The following is a 19,601-nucleotide window of genomic DNA, read 5'->3' as shown; positions in this document are numbered from 1 at the left end:
TACAGCCTTGGTCCAAACATGGACAAAGGAGCTGAATACCAGAGGTGAGGGGCAAATGTAAGAAGTCACACAACACCAGGTTATAGTCCAACAGTTTTATTTGAAATCACAAGCTTTCGGAGCGCTGCTCCTTCGTCAGGTGAAGGGGAGGTGAGGGGAGGTGAGAGTGACTGCCCTCGGCATCAAGGCTGCATTTGACCAACTGTGGCATCAAGGAGCCCTAGTAAAACTGAAGTCAATGGGAATCGGTCGGGGGGGGGGGGGAGGAACCTCCACTGGCTGAAGTCATACCTAGCACAAAGGAAGATTGGCTGTGGTGATTGAAGGTCAATCATCTCAGCCCCAAGACATCGCTGCAGGAGTTCCTCAGGGCAGTGTCCTAGGCCCAACCATCTTCAGCTGCTTCATCAACGACCTTCCCTCCAACAAGAGGTCAGAAATGGGGATGTTCGCTGATGACTGCAGCGAGGTGATTTACTTCCTATGTTACCTTACACTGTACACACACAGCCCGAGAATGGCCTCTCCCTTCCCCCACTCACTCCATGTTCTGGAAATATTTCCTGCTTCAATCTGTCTCGTACAAACAGCCCCGACTGCCGCTGAACTTACCCGACACAAAGCCCATCTGCGGACACAGTCCTAGTGCGATGTGCTGCTGTGAGGAGGCTGCTGTTTGTTCCCTTACTCGGGCCCGTGCTATCTCCACTCCCTGATGTGGTCAGCGATCTTCAGCCGAGCACAGAGGAAACGGCCCCCGCTGGCAGAGCTTGGGGAGGGGAGCTTGCAGGATCCTTCCTGTCGCTTTAAACAGTGTGGAGAGAGGGGGAGGAGCAGGCAAGTGTTTATCACGCATGCTCAGACCTCTCTCCTGACGCAAATTAAAAGAAGCAACAGCAAAAAAAACACTTTGAACTTATATAGCACATTTAAATGAATAAATCATCCCAATGAGCTTGAAAGGAGCGTTATCAAAGAAACATTGTCACCGAGACAGATAAGGAGATATTAGGAGAGGGGAAAGCAACCCTGGACACACGTCAGTTGCTGCCGGTGAGTGTGAGAGTGATGCGAATCCTGTCCCTCAGAGCGATTTGTTTCCCCATACTGTATGGAAGGATGGAGAGGAACAGGTTCTGTCAATCTCTGACACTGAACTGCTGCTGAGCGGGGAGTTTAATCAGTCTCTGCCTGTCTCCGGTGGGTGAGTAGGCGACAGATACCAGACAAGTTCCCGGGCCTGTGTGACTGTCACCCCCTGTGTCTTTCTCTGTGCCTTGTGTACAGGATCAATCCCCAGTCCCTCTATCCCCCAGCCCTGCCTGTTATATCTGGATCGATGCTGAACCTCTCAGTTTTCGGTCTATTGAAACCAAGTTCAAGGCATGTGTGGTGAACAGAATGTCTCACTATTTCTGTGAATAATACTATCATCTAAAAGCAGGCTAGGATCCACACAGCCAAACTGTGACACGTTCCTGCCCCGAAATCTCGGTAACAGACTGCGTGGACCGCTTGGCTCAGAGTACGACCATTCAGACTGATACAGTCTCTCTGTCTCTGGTTGCTGTCTCTGTGTGTTGAGAATGGAATGCACAGGACACCAGTTGCTCTGTTCTGTTCCTCAGTTTTGGGGAGAGAGAGACAGAGAGAGGCGGTGAGATCATCATTTCTATTTTCATATAAATCAAACTTATTCCTGCCTGCGAACAATATAATACCTTCAAACCAGATATGGGTGAACACAGCCAGAGCTGTGATTGGCTCTTGCCCCTGAATCTGGGGAACAGACACTGTGAGGAGCGCCGGCCTCAAGAGTGTTTAACACTGACTGAGCTGGGAAACTCCAACTAACCCCGAGAATCGGCAGCACAGGCCGAGCGGAGAGGAAAACCTGTCCTGTGAACTGTAAATCTGGGAACAGATTGTGCTGTGAATGAGCAGAGTGAACATTATGTCAGCGAGAGTATGTTAAAGGGGCGGGCGGGTTAGACTAATGTCACTGTGTTTGTGTGCCCGCTCTCATCGCCGGATTTCAGAGACCCTCTTGTGTAAAATTCAAAGATTTCCCTGTCATAGGATCGCCCTGCTCCCCCCTGATGTGGGAATTAAATGTGAAGTTTTAGTTGATTTCAAATTTCAGTCGAAAAACAGTGAACATGTCCGCGATCGGGTGAGAGAGCGCGGTCAGTGCAGCAAAGAAACGGTTTTAAATCGAAATTGCTGTCTTGAATTCTGATGAAACTTTCTCGACAGCAAACATCCCGGTCTTCGAGACAGAAAGAGACCAATCTGGGAATGTGGAGTGCCCGAGTTTAATTGTAATCGGAGAGTTAATGAGGAGAGAGAAACAGAGAGAGGCTGGAGGGGCCGGGAGCTGACAGCAGGATGTCTCCGCCCCGTCCGCTCGCTGCCTTTAAGTTGCTCTGTGCCGCCGCCTCTCGTTTCATTTCTGACCCAGCTCTGACTGTCAGAGAGATTTTCTACAGAGTCGCCGACATGACCGAGACTGCAGCCGCCAAAATGGCTCCTCCTGCTGCCGCCGCTCAAACCAAGGCTCCCAGCAAGAAGAAGAAGGCGGCTCCCCACTCCAAGCCAGCCGGTCTCACGTTGGGCGAACAGAAACTCAAGGTTGTGGCGAGTGGCAGCGATCGCAAGGGGATGTCCCTGGTTGCGATAAAGAAGGCTCTGGCTGCCAACGGCGTCGATGTGCTGAAGCTCCGGTCCCAGATCAGGTTAAGTATCAAGATGAAAGTGGGAAACGGCTCCCTGGAGCAGAACAAGGGCACGGGCGCCACGGGTTCCTTCAGGCTTGCTAAGAAGGAATCCCAGCGGAAAGAGGGAAAGAAGGTGAAGAAACCAGCAGCCAAGAAATCTGCAGTAAAGAAACCGGCAGCCAAGAAATCTCCAGCCAAGAAACCGGCAGCCAAGAAATCTCCAGCCAAGAAACCGGCAGCCAAGAAATCTCCAGCCAAGAAACCAGCAGCCAAGAAATCTCCAGCCAAGAAACCAGCAGCCAAGAAATCTCCAGCCAAGAAACCAGCAGCCAAGAAATCTCCAGCCAAGAAACCAGCAGCCAAGAAATCTCCAGCCAAGAAACCAGCAGCCAAGAAATCTCCAGCCAAGAAACCAGCAGCCAAGAAAACAATCACCAAGAAGGCAGCAACGTCTAAAAAGACAGCGAAAGCGGCGGCTGGGAAGAAGGTGGTGGTGAAGAAGCCCAAGAGCCCCAAGAAGGCCACAGGCAGAAAGGTGAAGGCGGCCAAGAAGGTGGAAAAACCCAAGGCCAAGCCCAAATCAGCAAAGTCTCAGAAAGCAGCGAGCAAAATAAAATAAAAAGGACAACTGTAGTGTATGTACCTTTAAGAGGAACTATGTTTTTGAAGCCCCTGTATACTGTAGTACCAGTAGTAACCACTCGGGTATATAAGCCTGTATAGCGTCTTGTGTAGTTAGTTCACCTCCAGACTTTGTTCAGTAAACACTTGTTAAATCAACTCCTGCATTCCGTGTCTCCATTAACACATGGATCTAACAACAACTTGTAAATATCTGAACCCAAAGGCTCTTCTCAGAGCCACCCATGTCTTTCCAAAAAGAGGTGATCGCGGAATCATATGATCCATGTCCCGGGGCCGGGCTCAGATTCCAGATTGAAATCATTTCAAATGAACCCCGGCTCCCTGGTGACTCGCTGATTTTCGCTGCACCCACCCCTCCCCCAGTGTCTGCAATAAAACAGAGAGAGAATGGGATGTCCGGGCCGGGCCTCACTCTAACTGGGGGGGTGTTCGACTCCAGTCTCAGTTCATGGTCATTTTCAGTTCACGGTCATTTTCAGTTCACAGGTTCAGGGTGAAAGTCTCTGTGAGACGCTGACACTGGCGGAGATACCCCACATCACAACTCGAACCCCAACACATGAGATTCTCCAAATCAACTGGAATAAGGTGTTTGTAAACTGCTGAACCCGTCTGTGAGGGGAAGTGTGGGGAGATGGAATAAGGTCAGAGATTGACATGGAAGGAGACGGGTCGACTTGTGATCGAAGGGACTGTATATAGGCGGGAATATTACTGATTGTTAATTGTAACAGGATCTTACTTAAAATATTCTGGTTTCAGGGAACCCTTGAATATGAAGCCCGAGTCTGTAAGGGTTTGTGCGGAGCGCTGTGTTTCGGTTCTACTGTCAATAAATGGTTTGAAATTGGCGGTTGCAGATAGCTGGAGGTGGATAATTGATTTACAAATAGATTCAGTCCCACACTCTGATACAGTAGCAGATACTAGCAGAAATGGAATTAATTTCAAACTAACATCAAGTGCCAGAGTCTGATAGATGCAGTAAGAATCCCACTTTCATAAACCGAGTAAGTAGCAGATACATGCGGAATTCTTCGGTGAAAGACAGTACGAGAGACTGACAGATTCAGCACTAATATGACACTAACATGCAGTCCCAGAGACTGACAAATACAGAATGAAACTCACACTCAGTACCAGGGACTGACATCTTAGACTTAGACTTGCACAACATCCCAGTGAATGACAGATACGGAATGAATCCCACACTACACTCAGTACCAGAGACTGACAGATCCAGAATTAATCTTAGACATGCACACCATCCCAGTGAATGACAGATACAGAATGAATCTCAAACTCGCACATCCCAGTGACAGACAGATACAAAATTAATGTCACACACACATACACTACCAGAGAATGACAGATTCTGAATGAATCCCAACACTGACACACGGTACCAGAGTCTGACGGATACAGATGGAGTCCCACCCTAACACATGGTATCAGTGACGGACAGGAAATGAATGGATCCCACACGCACATACTGTAACAGAGACTGAGATTGGTAATGATTCCAACACTTACATAAATCACCAGAGACTGAATAATACAGAACTATTCCAATACACACACTCACAGTACTAGAGACGGGCAGATACTGAACTAAAGTGGTGGAGACCACACTGCAAGACATGAATATAGTGCACTGGTTGGAGGAAGTACATCTAAATTGCTGTCTCGTCCGGAAGAAGTGCTTGGGACCCCAGATAATGGTCTGGGAATTGGTGCATGGATATTTGCTCTTGCAATTACCTTTCTGACTACAGGGGGCGTGCTGGTGACAAAATCTCAATCTGATTGGATACATAAAGAAGCCAATCATAGAGATGCAGAACAATGGAATTTGACATCACTCTTCAGCAGCCAATCACAACCATTGCCTTCACCCATCCCTCATTAGCATAGGACTGTGGGGCTGCCTATATATTCCGAGCCCGGCGCGGGTTTGCGTCGTTTTGTGTCTGAAATCGAGTTTGAGAATGGTTGATGAAAAGAAACCAGTTGCCAAGAAGGGCGCCAAGTAAACCGTCAGTAAACCGGCAGCGAAGGGCGGCAAGAAGCGCAGAAAGTCGAGGAAGGAGAGTTACTCCATCTACATCTACAAAGTGATGAAGCAGGTTCACCCCGACACCGGCATCTCCTCCAAGGCCATGGGCATCATGAACTCGTTTGTGAATGAGATTTTTGAGCGCATCGCGGGTGAGGTTTCCCGCCTGGCCCATTACAAGCGGCACACCATCAGCTCCCGGGAGATCCAGACCGCCGTGCGCCTGCTGCTGCCCGGGGAGCTGGCCAAGCACGCCGTGTCGGAAGGGACAAAGGCGGTGACCAAATACACCAGCTCCAAGTAAAACTCCACGCTGTCCTGAAAGAACAAACCCAAAACACAACGGCTCTTTTAAGAGCTACCCAAAATCTCTCTGAAAGAGCTACACAAACTCATCTCTCTTTAGACACAATTTACTGTAATTATTTCCGTAACAAGTGTGTTTTGAGAACGTTTGAAGTTCCAGCCGTAGATTTAGTTTTGAATTCTCAGATAAGCACTTTCACTGCCCGGATCAACCTTAGCGTCGCTGTTGTATTTCCCGTCCAGTAAAGTACAAACACGGTCCCTGATCGCTCTTTCCCTTTGATCTCAGACCCATTCACTTGCAGCGCCTTCCGACAAATTAAAAGCTTGTTTTCGAGATGAGACTCTGATTTCAGTCACCTCAATCTCTGCAAAAACATTTTCATTTTTTTCAATGCCAGTTGGGAGTCAATCCTTTTGTTAACCAGAGAATTCCTGCAGTGTAACAACCCAGAATGGGGTTTCTTAGAGACCAGAACGCGGTCAGTTTGAACGCTCTGTCCCTCTTCTCTCACAGAAGGACTCCCAGATTTGGTTTCACTTCCGCAGCAGCGCCTGTGCAAAGGATCACTCGATAATCTGAATCCTCACTTTTACAGAGATTGAGCTGGAATGTGTCCCGTTACAGAATCAATGGGGATTTAATCCCACCCGTTAAAGTTCGCTATTGAACCCGGAATTAATCCTGATTGTAACAGCCTGGAATTTGCAAGGGAGAGATGGAAGAAGACAAAAGGAATAAAAAACTGTCTGGAAATCTTTGGCTAATAGTTAATTTATTAACTTAATTCGCTGGGTTAGGAAAATATTGGCGAGCTTTTTGAAATTAAAAATCGTTGGCGGTCTGACTGTTGAGGACAGTTATTTCCACACACTTGCCATTGGCGGAAAAACAGACTGTGATTGGTCACTGGAGAACACCAATGGAATTCACCACAGAGCGACCAATCACAAGTTTGCTGTCTGCATTCCTCCAGAAGGTAGAAGGGCGGCAGATGTGGGCGGAGTTTATCATTATTTCTTTCAACGAGTGGATTTTGGAAATGTCTGGAAGAGGAAAAACCAGCGGTAAAGCTCGGGCCAAGACCAAATCCCGCTCATCCCGGGCCGGACTGCAGTTCCCTGTGGGCCGTGTTCACAGGCTCCTGCGAAAGGGCAACTACGCTGAACGTGTGGGTGCCGGAGCTCTGGTCTACATGGCTGCTGTGCTCGAGTATCTGACCGCTGAAATCCTGGAGCTGGCCGGCAACGCGGCCCGCGACAACAAGAAGACCCGCATCATCCCCAGACACCTGCAGCTGGCCATCCGCAATGACAAGGAGCTCAACAAGCTGCTGGGAAAGGTGACCATCGCTCAGGGCGGGGTACTGCCTAATATCCAGGCGGTGCTGCTTCCCAAGAAAACCAGCACTGCCAGCTCCAAGAGCAAGTAAAGTGGACAAGATTCAATCTAATAACCCAAAGGCTCTTTTCAGAGCCACCCACTGTATCTGTGAAAGGGCTGCTTACTATTTAGCCATTTTCGGTAAACTGTCTGTCCAACATGTAGAAATCCAGATCCAGAAACACTGCAGCGGGCTTGCTGTGAGCGAATATTCAGATCAGTGATTCAATATAGATGAGGACTGGCTTCAGAGAAAAACAAAACACACGGAACCCTAACGTGAGCGCAGCACTCAATTAACGCGTTGTTAGGAGAGCCGAATATGAACGGATGTTAAGAACCGAGTATAAAGTGAGTGAGCGGCTACCATTCCTTATTGGGACAATAATTCCATAGGGAGAACGATATACACCCTGACCCATACAAACATTCCCTTTTTATTTGGGAGACAGGATCTAACCAGAATTGCAGCTCTGGTTAATTTTTAAATATTTCAAATAGTAACTGAAGTTCCCACCTGTCCCTGCATTAAGAGCTGGTTTTAAAGGTGAGTATCAGACTTCAGGCACCTCGTTCTCTCTCTCGGATCGATCCCGGTATGTGGAGTTGGATCAATTCTCTCTCTCCCGCACAGTCGCAGTGACGCTCCCTTGCTCTCACGCAGGCGCAGTGCCGCCCCTTGCCTCTTTCTCCCGCGCAGGCGCAGTGCCGCTCCCTTGCCCTCCCGCGCAGGCGCAGTGCCGCTACCTTTCTCGCTCCCTCCGGCGCAGGCGCAGGCGCAGCGCCGCTCCCGTTCTCTCTCTCTCTCTCTCTCTCCCGCACAGTCGCAGTGACGCTCCCTTGCTTTCACTCCGGCGCAGGCGCAAGTGCCGCTCCTTGCCTTCTCACGCAGGCGCAGTGCCGCTCCTTGCGCTCCCACGCAGGCGCAGTGCCGCTCCTTGCCCTCCCACGCAGGCGCAGTGCCGCTCCCTTTCTCGCTCCCTCCGGCGCAGGCGCAGTGCCGCTCCCTTTCTCTCTCCCTCCCGAGCAGGCGCAGTGCCGCTCCCTTTCTCCCTCTCTCTCTCTCTCTCTCTCTCCCGAGCAGGCGCAGTGCCGCTCCACTGCTGATCCTGGGTTTGCTGTGTGCTGGGCCGGGCGGCGCCGGCCGCTCAGAAACAGGCTGGTTGCCCGGATTACAGGGCCCGCTCTGTGACTGAGGGAACTCGGCCCGAGGCTGCTCAGCCCCGAGTTTAGATCACAGCGAGGGAGGCTCACAGGGTCACCGCTCCGGTTAGTAACTCCGCACAGAAAATGGCGCATTTCCGCCCAGAGCAGTGAGAATGGGGGAGTCTCAGGAGGCCGGAAATTCACAGTGAGTAAAATCTCCAAACTAAACACACAGCCCCGCAACTGGGGATCTGAGGAAAATCTCCAAACTAAACACACAGCCCCGCAACTGGGGATCTGAGGAAAATCTCCAAACTAAACACACAGCCCTGCAACTGGGGATCTGAGGAAAATCCCCAAACTAAACACACAGCCCCGCAACTGGGGATCTGAGGAAAATCTCCAAACTAAACACACAGCCCCGCAACTGGGGATCTGAGGAAAATCTCCAAACTAAACACACAGCCCCGCAACTGGGGATCTGAGCAAAATCTCCAAACTAAACACACAGCCCCGCAACTGGGGATCTGAGGAAAATCTCCAAACTAAACACACAACCCCGCAACTGGGGATCTGAGGAAAATCTCCAAACTAAACACACAGCCCCGCAACTGGGGATCTGAGGAAAATCTCCAAACTAAACACACAGCCCGGCAACTGGGGATCTGAGCAAAATCTCCAAACTGAACACACAGCCCCGCAACTGGGGATCTGAGGAAAGGCACAAAATCAAACAAATACTCGGCCTTGAAATTGAATTATTAGTAAGCAGATTGAAAGTCTACATTATATTATTTCACGCTTTCAATATTGTTCTTATTTTCTGCTTTGCCACAATTAGATGTCCCGGTGAGAGATGGTGTGATTGAGGAAGGTGCTCAGCTCGAAGTAAACAGGGATTGTAGACTGAGGAACGACAGCAGGTGAACCAGCACAGGATTGTGAGAGCACCAACCGGAGAGAACCCTTCCGATTCAAAGAGCTTCCAGAGATCGACTGTGGAACAAGGTAAGAGAAAGTCCCATTGACTCAGATACACACTGGTCCTGGTGATGGACTGGGGAGAAAGGTCAGAGAGAGTCCCATTGACTCAGATACACACTGGTCCTGGAGATGGACTGGGGAGAAAGGTCAGAGATTCCCATTGACTCAGATACACACTGGTCCTGGAGATGGAATTGGGAGAAAGGTCAGAGAGAGTCCCATTGACTCAGATACGCACTGGTCCTGGAGATGTACTGGGAGAAAGGTCAGAGAGAGTCCCATTGACTCAGATACACACTGGTCCTGGAGATGGACTGGGGAGAAAGGTCAGAGATTCCCATTGACTCAGATACACATTGGTCCGAGAGATGGACTGGGGAGAAAGGTCAGAGAGAGTCCCATTGACTCAGATACACACTGGTCCTGGAGATGTACTGGGAGAAAGGTCAGAGAGAGTCCTATTGACTCAGATACACACTCGTCCTGGAGATGGACTGGGGAGAAAGGTCAGAGAGAGTCCCATTGACTGAGATACACACTGGTCCTGGAGATGGACTGGGGAGAAAGGTCAGAGAGAGTCCCATTGACTCAGATACACACTGGTCCTGGAGATGGACTGGGGAGAAAGGTCAGAGAGAGTCCCATTGACTCAGATACACACTGGTCCTGGAGATGGACTGGGGAGAAAGGTCAGAGAGAGTCCCATTGACTCAGATACACACTGGTCCTGGAGATGGACTGGGGAGAAAGGTCAGAGAGAGTCCCATTGACTCAGATACACACTGGTCCTGGAGATGGACTGGGGAGAAAGGTCAGAGAGAGTCCCATTGACTCAGATACACACTGGTCCTGGAGATGGACTGGGGAGAATGGTCAGAGAGAGTCCCATTGACTAAGATACACACTGATCCTGGAGATGGACTGGGGAGAATAGTCAGAGAGAGTTCCATTGACTCCAATACACACTGGTCCTGGAGAGGGACTGGGGAGAAAGGTCAGAGGGAGTCCCATTGACACTGATACACACTGGTCCTGGAGATGGACTGGGGAGAAAGGTCAGAGAGAGTCCCATTGACTCAGATACACACTGGTCCTGGAGACGGACTGGGGAGAAAGGTCAGAGAGAGTCCCATTGACTCAGATACACACTGGTCCTGGAGATGGACTGGGGTGAAAGGTCAGAAAGAGTCCCATTGACTCAGATACACACTGGTCCTGGAGATGGACTGGGGAGAAAGGTCAGAGAGAGTCCCATTGACTCAGATACATACTGGTCCTGGAGATGGACTGGGGAGAAAGGTCAGAGAGAGTCCCATTGACTCAGATACACACTGGTCCTTGCGATGGACTGGGGAGAAAGGTCAGAGAGAGTCCCATTGACTCAGATACACACTGGTCCTTGCGATGGACTGGGGAGAAAGGTCAGAGAGAGTCCCATTGACTCAGACACACACTGGTCCTGGAGATGGACTGGGGAGAAAGGTCAGAGAGAGTCCCATTGACTCAGATACACACTGGTCCTGGGGATGGATTGGGGAGATAGGTCAGAGAGACTCCCATTGACTCAGATACACACTGGTCCTGGAGATGGACTGGGGAGAAAGGTCAGAGGGTCCCATTGACTCAGATACACACTGGTCCTGGAGATGGACTGGGGAGAAAGGTCAGAGAGAGTCCCATTGACTCAGATACACACTGGTCCTGGAGATGGACTTGGGAGAAAGGTCAGAGAGAGTCCCATTGACTCAGATACACACTGGTCCTGGAGATGGACGCTCCCGCACTCGCCCCCTGACCCTCCCGCACTCGCCCCCTGACCCTCCCGCACTCGCCCCCTGACCCTCCCGCACTCGCCCCCTGACCCTCCTGCACTCGCCCTGATGGGGCTCTTCTCAAGTACACCATGCGGTGCAATAAAACACCCCCAGAATCAAGGCCCTGCTCCTGGGGAAGGTGATCAGGCCCCAGGAACCAGTACAAGTGAATAAAGTCAGGGTCAAGGCCCTGCTCCTGGGGAAGGTGATCAGGCCCCAGGAACCAGTACAAGTGAAGCGACTCCTTCTCCCGGAGACTTATTAAACGTGAATACGCCAAGAGTTGACCAAAAATCAGGTTAGTAATATTAATCAAGGAGTCAATTTCTGTTATAAGGAGGGATGATACCTTAGCAGGTTCCTCTAATGAGGCCATATGGGTAGAACTTAAAAACAAAAAGGGGGCAAGCACTTTGCTGGGAGTGTACTATAGGCCCCCATACAGTAAGGGGGAGATAGAGGAACAGATATGTCGGCAAATCTCAGAGGTGTAGAAATAATAGGGTAGTAATTGTTGGGGATTTCAACTTCCCCAATATTAACTGGGATAGTCAGAGTGTGAAAGGCTTAGAGGGTGTGGAATTCTTAAAGTGCATCCAGGAGAGCTTTTTCAGCCAACATGTAGAAAGTCCTACAAGAGAGGGGCGGTACTGGACCTAATTCGAGGGAATGTAGCAGGGCACGTGGTAGAAGGGTTAGTAGGAGAGCATTTTGGTGACAGTGACCATAATTCGGTGAGATTTAAAGTAGTTATGGAAAAGGACAAAGATGGACCGGAAATAAAGGATCGAAATTGGGGGAAGGCCAATTTTAATATGATAAGGCAGGATCTGGCCAAAGTGGACTGGGATCAACTACTTGTAGGAAAATCCACATCAGAGCAGTGGGCGTCTTTCAGAAAGGAAATAGAGAGAGTACAACGCCAGTATGTTCCTGTAAAGGTCAAGGGTGGGACCAACAAGCTCAGGGAGCCCTGGATGTCAAGGGACATACAAGAATGGATTAGGAAAAAAAGGGAGGCTTTTGGCAGATACAAAGGACTAAAAACACTAGAAGCCCTAGAGGAGAATAGAAAGTGCAGGGGGGTACTTAAAAAAGAAATTAGGAGAACGAAGAGGGGTCATGAAAAAACACTGGCAGGCAAAATAAAGGAAAATCCCAAGGTGTTTTATTAGTATATTAAGGGCAAGAGGATAACCAGGGAAAGAGTAGGGCCCATTAGGGACCAAAGTGGCAATCTGTGTGTAGAGCCAGAAGATGAAGGTGAGGTTTTAAATTAATATTTTGCATCTGTGTTCACTATGGAGAAGGACGATGCAGGCATAGAAATCAGGCAGGGGGGATTGTGATATATTTGAACAAATTCGTATTGAGAGGGAGGAGGTACTAGTGGTTTTAGCAGGCTTAAAAGTGGATAAACCCCCAGGCCCAGACGAGATGTATCCCAGCCTGCTGTGTGAGGCAAGGGAGGAGATTGCAGGGGCTCTGACACAAATTTTCAGAACCTCTCTGACCACAGGGGAGGTGCCAGAGGACTGGAGAACAGCTAACGTAGTACCATTATTCAAGAAGGGTAGTAGTAGGGATAAACCAGGGAATTACAGGCCAGTGAGCCGAACATCAGTGGTAGGGAAATTATTGGAAAAAATTCTGAGGGACAGAATTAGTCTCCACTTGGAGAGGCAAGGATTAATCAAGGATAGTCAGCATAGCTTTGTCAGGGGGAGATCATGTCTAACCAATTTGACTGAATTTTTCAATGGGGGTGACTAGGTGTGTGGATGAGGGCAGTCCAGTTGATGTAGTCTACATGGACTTCAGTCAGGCTTTTGACAAAGTCCCACATGGGAGACTGGTCAAGAAGGTAAGAGCCCATGGGATCCAGGGCAATTTGGCACATTGGATCCAAAATTGGCTTAGTGGCAGGAGGCAGAGGGTGATGGTCGAAGGTTGTTTTTGTGACTGGAAGCCTGTGTCCACTGGTGTAACGCAGGGATCGGTGCTGGGTCCCTTGCTGTTTGTAGTGTACATTAAGGATTTAGATATGAATGTAGGAGGTATGATCAGTAAGTTCGCAGATGACATGAAAATTGGTGGAGTGGTAAATAGCGAGGAGGGAAGCCTCAGGCTACAGGAGAATATAGATGGGTTGGTTGGATGGGCAGCACAGTGGCAAATGGAATTTAACCCTGAAAAGTGTGAGGTGATGCATTTTGGGAGGACTAACAAGGGAATACACAATGAATGGTAGAACCCTAGGAAGGACAGAGGATCAGAGGGACCTTGGTGTGCATGTACATAGATCCTTGAGGGCAGCAGGACAGCGAGAAGGCATATGGGATACTTGCCTTAATTAGCCGAGGCATAGAATATAAGAGCAGGGGGGTTATGATGGAGCTGTACAAAATGCTAGTTAGGCCACAGCTTGAATACTGTGTGCGGTTCTGCTCGCCACACTATAGGAAGGATGTGATTGCATTGGAGAGGGTGCAGAGGAGATTCACCAGGATGTTACCTGGGCTGGAGCGCTTCAGCTATGAAGAGAGACTGGGGTTGTTTTCCTTAGAGCAGAGAAGGCTGAGGGGGACCTGATTGAGGTGTACAAAATTATGAGGGGAATAGATAGGGTAGATAGAAAAGAACATTTCCCCTTAGTAGAGGGGTCAATAGCCAGGGGGCATAGATTCAAGGTAAGGGGCAGGAGGTTTAGAGTGGATTTGAGGAAAAGCTTTTTCACCCAGAGGGTGGTTGGAATCTGGAACTCACTGCCTGAAAGGGTGGTAGAGGCAGGAACCCTCACAACATTCAAGAAGCATTTAGATGAGCACTTGAAACGCCATAGCATACAAGGCTACGGACCAAGTGCTGGAAAATGGGATTAGAATAGACAGGGCTTGGTGGCCGGCGCAGACACGATGGGCCGAAGGGCCCCTTTCTGTGCTGTATAAATCAATGACTCTATGGTAGCACTCTTGCCTCTGAGGCGTAAGGTTGTGGGTTCAAGTCCCACTCCAGAGACTTGAGCACAAAAATCCAGGCTGACACTCCAGTGCAGTGCTGAGGCACTGTCAGAGGTGGCGTCTTTCGGATGAGACATTAAACTGAGGCCCTGTCTGCTCTCTCAGGTGGATGTAAAAGATCCCATGACACTATTTTGAGAAAGAAAGACTTGCATTTATATAGTGCTTTCATGACCAGCAGACGTCTTGAAGTGCTTTACAGCCAATTAAGTACTTTTGAGGTGTAGTCACTGTTGTAATGTGGGAAAGAGCAGGGGAAATATCCCCGGTGTCCGAGCCAATGTTTATCTCTCAATCAATGTAACAAAAGGATAATAGCAAAATACTGCGGATGCTGGAAGTCTGAAATAACAACAGGAAATGCTGGAAACACTCAGCAGGCCAGGCAACATCCGTAGAGAGAGAAACAGAGTTAACAAAAAGATAGATTATCTGGTCATTATCACATTGCTGTTTGTGGGAGCTTGCTGTGCGCTATTTGACTGCTGCATTTCTTACATTACAACAGTGACTACACTTCAAAAGTACTTCATTGGCTGTAAAGCACTTTGGGTCGTCCGGTGGTGGTGCAAGGCGCTATAGAAATGCAAGTCTTTCTTTCTTCACTGGTCTCACCAGCGACCTCTTCTGGCTGATGGTTGATTGACAGACGGGCTGGAGGAGCGAGCCGGCGGCGGGCCCTCCAACCAATCGGGTAGCCCGAGGGGCGGCACTAGCGGCGGCTGATTGTCTGATCCGCAGGGCAGCGAGTTTCTCCAGTCCCTTGTTCAGGGCCCGGGGCCAGGGGAGGCTGTGGGCCTTTATTCCCCTCATTGGACACAAGGCTCTTTGGCTCACAACACACGGGCTCAGGTTTTAATAGAGACTTTTTAAATTCATCAATAAAAGCAGATAAACCTCGTGCTTCTGTGGAACAAACTTTCTAATATTTTATAGAATCATAAAATGGTTACAGCACAGAAGGAGGCCATTCGGCCCGTCGAGCCCGTGCCGGCTCTCTGCAAGACCACTTCAGCTAGTCCCACTCCCCGCCCTTTCCCCGTAACCCTGCAATTCTTTTTCATTCAGGTACTTATCCAATTCCCTTTTGAAAGCGGTGATTGAATCTGCCTCCACCACCCTTTCAGGCAGTGCATTCCAGATCCTAACCACTCGCTGCATAAATTTTTTTTTCCTCATAGAGTCATAGAGTTTTACAGCACAGAAAGAGGCCCTTCGGCCCATCGTGCCTGCACCGCCCATCCATCCCTGTCCAGTCTAATCCCATTTTCCAGCATTTGGTCCATAGCCTTGTATGCATTGGCATTCCAAGTGCTCATCCAAATGCTTCTTGAATGTTGTGAGGGTTCCTGCCTCTACCACCCTTTCAGGCAGTGAGTTCCAGCTTCCAACCACCCTCTGGGTGACAAAGTTCCTCCTCAAATCCCCTCTAAATCTCCTGCCCCTTACCCTGAATCTATGCCCCCTTGTTATTGACCCCCCTACTAAGGGGAAAAGTTCCTCTTTGTCTACCCTATCTATGCCCCTCATCATTTTGTACACCTCAATCAGGTCCCCCCTCAGCCTTCTTTGCTCCAAGGAAAACAACCCCAGCCTGTTTAGTCTTTCTTCATAGCTGAGGCGCTCCATCCCAGGTAACATCCTGGTGAATCTTCTCTGCACCCTCTCCAAAGCGATCACATCCTTCCTATAGTGAGGCGACCAGAACTGCACACAGTACTCCAGCTGTGGCCTCACCAGCGTTTTGTACAGCTCCATCATAACCCCCCTGCTCTTATATTCTATGCCTCGGCTAATGAAGGCAAGTATCCCATATGCCTTTTTAACCACCTTATCTACCTGTTCCGCTGCCTTCAGGGATCTATGTACATGTACACCAAGGTCCCTCTGACCCTCTGTACTTCCTAGGGTCCTACCACTCATTGTGTATTCCCTTGCCTTATTTGTCCATCCAAAATGCATCACCTCGCACTTTTCAGGGTTAAATTCCATTTGCCACTTTTCCGCCCATCTAACCAACCCGTTTATATCGTCCTGTAGCCTGAGGCTTTCCTCCTCGCAATTGACCACCCCACCAATTTTCGTGTCATCTGCGAACTTGCTGATCATACCTTTTACATTCTCATCCAAATCATCTATGTAGATCACAAACAACAAGGGACCCAGCACCGATCCCTGAGGTACCCCACTGGACACAGGCTTCCAGTCACAAAAGCAACCTTCGACCATCACCCTCTGCCTCCTGCCACTCAGCCAGTTTAGGATCCAACGCGCCAAGGCACCCTGGATCCCATGGGCTCTTACCTTCTTGACCAGCCTCCTATGCGGGACTTTGTCAAAGGCTTTACTGAAGTCCATGTAAACCACATCCACAGCATTTCCCTCATCCACCCCCCTAGTCACCCCCTCGAAAAATTCAATCAGATTTGTCAGACATGATTTACCCTTGACAAAGCCATGCTGACTATCCCCGATTAATCCTTGCCTCTCCAAGTGGAGACTAATTTTGTCCCTCAGAATTTTTTCCAATAATTTCCCTACCACAGATGTTAGGCTCACTGGCCTGTAATTCCCTGGTTTATCCCTGCTACCCTTCTTGTATAATGGTACTACATTAGCTGTTCTCCAGTCCTCTGGTACACCCCCTGTGGCCAGAGAGGTTCTGAAAATTTGTGTCAGAGCCCCTGCAATCTCCTCCTTTGCCTCCCACAGCAGCCTGGGATACATCTCATCCGGGCCTGGGGATTTATCCACTTTTTTGCCTGCTAAAACCGCTAGCACCTCCTCCCTCTCGATGCTAATATGTTCAAGTATGTCACAGTCCCCTTGCCCGATTTCTATGTCTGCATCGTCTTTCTCCATAGTGAACACAGATGCAAAAAATTTATTTAAAACCCTGCCTACATCATCTGGCTCTACACACAGATTGCCACTTTGGTCCCTAATGGGCCCTACCCTTTCCCTGGTTATCCTCTTGCCCTTAATATACTTATAAAACATCTTAGGATTTTCCTTTATTTTGCTCGCCAGTGTTATTTCATGGCCCCTCCTCGCCCTCCTAATTTCTTTTTTAAGTATGCCCCTGCACTTTTTATACTCCTCTAGGGCTTCTTCCGTCTTTAGTCTTTTGTAACTGCCAAAAGCCCCCCTTTTATTTCTAATGCATTTTTGTATATCCCTTGTCATCCAAGGTTCCCTTTGCTTGTTGGTCCCACCCTTGACCTTTACAGGAACATGTTGGCGCTGTACTCTCTCTATTTCCCTTCTGAAAGTCTCCCACTGTTTTGATGTGGATTTTCCTATAAGTAGCTGCTCCCAGTCCACTTTGGCCAGATCCTGCCTTATCATATTAAAATCGGCCTTCCCCCAATTTAGAACCCTTATTTCCGGGCCGTCTTTGTCTTTTTCCATGACCACCTTAAATCTCACCGAATTATGGTCACTGTCGCCAAAATGCTCTCCTACTGATACTTCCACCACTTGCCCGGCTACATTCCCCAGAATTAGGTCCAGTATCGCCCCCTCTCTTGTAGGACTTTCTACATGTTGGCTCAAAAAGCTCTCCTGGATGCACTTTAAGAATTCTGCACCCTGTAAGCCTTTCACACTCTGACTATCCCAATTTATATTGGGGAAGTTGAAATCCCCCACTATTATTACCCTATTATTTTCGCACTTCTCTGAGATTTGCCTACATATCTGTTCCTCTATCTCCCCCTGACTGTTTGGGGGCCTATAGTACACTCCCAGCAAAGTGCTTGCCCCCTTTTTGTTTCTACCCATATGGCCTCATTAGAGGAACCCGCTAATATATCGTCCCTCCTTACAGCAGTAATTGACTCCTTAATTAATATTGCAACACCCCCTCCCCTTTTACACCCCCCTCTGTCTCGCCTGAAGATTCTATACCCCGGAATATTGAGCTGCCAGTCCTGACCCTCCCTCAACCATGTCTCCGTGATAGCAACAATATCGTACTCCCATGTGTTCAACAACAACTTCAGTTCATCCACCTTATTTGCAAGACTCCTTGCATTAAAATAAATGCCTTCCAGCCCTGCCATATTCCCTTTTGCCTTCACATATTTGCTCTGCCTTCCCAGCTGACTTGTTTTTTCCTCTGTATTTGGCTGTAAATCACCCCCTACTATAGCTCCACTCTGTACCCCATCCCCCTGCCAAGTTAGTTTAAACCCCCCCCAGCAGTGCTAGCAAACCTCCCCGCAAGGATATTGGTTCCCCTCTGGTTCAGGTGTAAACCGTCCGACTTGTACAAGTCCCACCTTTCCCAGAAGCAGACCCAGTGATCCAGGAAACTAAAGCCGTCCCCCCTGCACCATCCCTTTAGCCACGCATTCATCTGTTCTATCTTCCTATTCCTATACCCACTAGCACGTGGCACGGGGAGTAATCCAGAGATTACAACCTTTGAGGTCCTGCTCTTTAATCCTTCACCTAGCTCCTTAAATTCTTGCTGCAGGACCTCATCCCTCTTTTTACCTATGTCGTTGGTACCAATGTGGACCACGACCTCTGGCTGTTCACCCTCCCCCTCCAGAATGCCCTGCAGCCGCTCAGTGATATCCTTGACCCTGGCACCAGGGAGGCAACAAACCATCCTGGATTCACGTCTACGGCCACAGAAACGCCTATCTGTTCCCCTTACTATAGAATCCCCTACCACTATTGCTCTCCCACTCTTTTTCCCCCCTTCCTGGGCAGCAGGAGCACCCCCAGTGCCAGCAAGTTGGCTGCTGCTGCCTTCCCCTGGTGAGTCATCCCCCCCAACAGTATCCAAAGCGGTATACTTGTTTGAGAGGGGAATGGTCACAGGGGTCTCCTGCACTACCTGCCTGCTTCTATTGCTCCGCCTGGTGGTCACCCATTTCCTGTCTTCCTGTGCAGCCCTTCCCTGCGGTGTGACCAACTCACTAAACGTGCTATCCACGACCCTCTCAGCATCGTGAATGCTCAACAACCCATCCACCCGCAGCTCCAGCGCCTCAATGCAGTCTGCTAGTAGCTGCAGATGGATGCATCTCTGGCACACGTGGTCATCAGGGGCACCGGGGTCCCTGAATTCCCACATAGAGCAAGAGGAGCATATCACGGGGCTGGGCTCACCTGGCATGACCTTCCTTTTACTTAATTTAAATTAATTTACTACCACCAATTAAAAATATCTCTAAGGCGCTTGTATAGTCTACCAACAGTCCCTGCTACACCAGAAAAGACCCTAGTAACTATAAACTACAGAGTTAAAGTTTAAAAAGAGAAATACTCACCAACCAATCACTTACCTGCTCCCTGGTGACGTCACACTCTGATTACTTTTTACCTTTCTCCTCTGCTGTTGATTTGGTCGGGCCTCACCTCGCACTGCCGCCGCTTTTAACTGCCGCCGGTCACTGCCCCTTCACAGGTCCGATGCTCTGATCGGGCCTCACCTCGCAACTTCGTTCTTTCGTTCTTCTGCCAATCACCTTAAATCTGTGTCCTCTGGTTCGCGACCCTACCGCCAATGGGAAC

General features: G+C 49.3%; 3 protein-coding genes and 1 long non-coding RNA gene across 4 annotated transcripts in view; 3 read left to right on the top strand and 1 right to left on the bottom strand.

The window, feature by feature from the left end:
• The window catches only part of LOC147118294 (proteasome activator complex subunit 1-like), a 1,298,587-nt gene that overhangs the window by 1,232,680 nt on the left and 46,306 nt on the right, over window positions 1-19,601 (bottom strand). The gene's annotated exons all lie outside the window — the stretch shown is intronic.
• Window positions 2,017-3,493, top strand: LOC147118297 (uncharacterized). The gene has a single exon (XM_085983706.1). It carries the CDS (start codon window positions 2,389-2,391, stop codon window positions 3,334-3,336), a length of 948 nt encoding a protein of 315 aa, XP_085839832.1. The 5' UTR covers window positions 2,017-2,388; the 3' UTR covers window positions 3,337-3,493.
• Window positions 6,685-7,635, top strand: LOC147118296 (histone H2A type 2-C-like). Its single transcript, XM_085983707.1, has one exon. It carries the CDS (start codon window positions 6,720-6,722, stop codon window positions 7,155-7,157), a length of 438 nt encoding a protein of 145 aa, XP_085839833.1. The 5' UTR covers window positions 6,685-6,719; the 3' UTR covers window positions 7,158-7,635.
• Window positions 8,177-14,778, top strand: LOC147118295 (uncharacterized). The gene is made up of 3 exons (XR_015077813.1): window positions 8,177-8,459; window positions 9,096-9,262; window positions 14,581-14,778. It is a non-coding gene; the product is annotated as an uncharacterized LOC147118295 (long non-coding RNA).

The sequence above is a fragment of the Somniosus microcephalus genome, chromosome 4 (genome assembly GCF_052327205.1).
Source record: "Somniosus microcephalus isolate GS21.2 chromosome 4, FLI_Smic_1.0, whole genome shotgun sequence".
In the NCBI taxonomy this organism is placed as follows: domain Eukaryota; kingdom Metazoa; phylum Chordata; class Chondrichthyes; order Squaliformes; family Somniosidae; genus Somniosus; species Somniosus microcephalus.
Note: the sequence above shows the minus strand (reverse complement) of the source record. Positions and strands in the feature narration are given on the sequence as shown.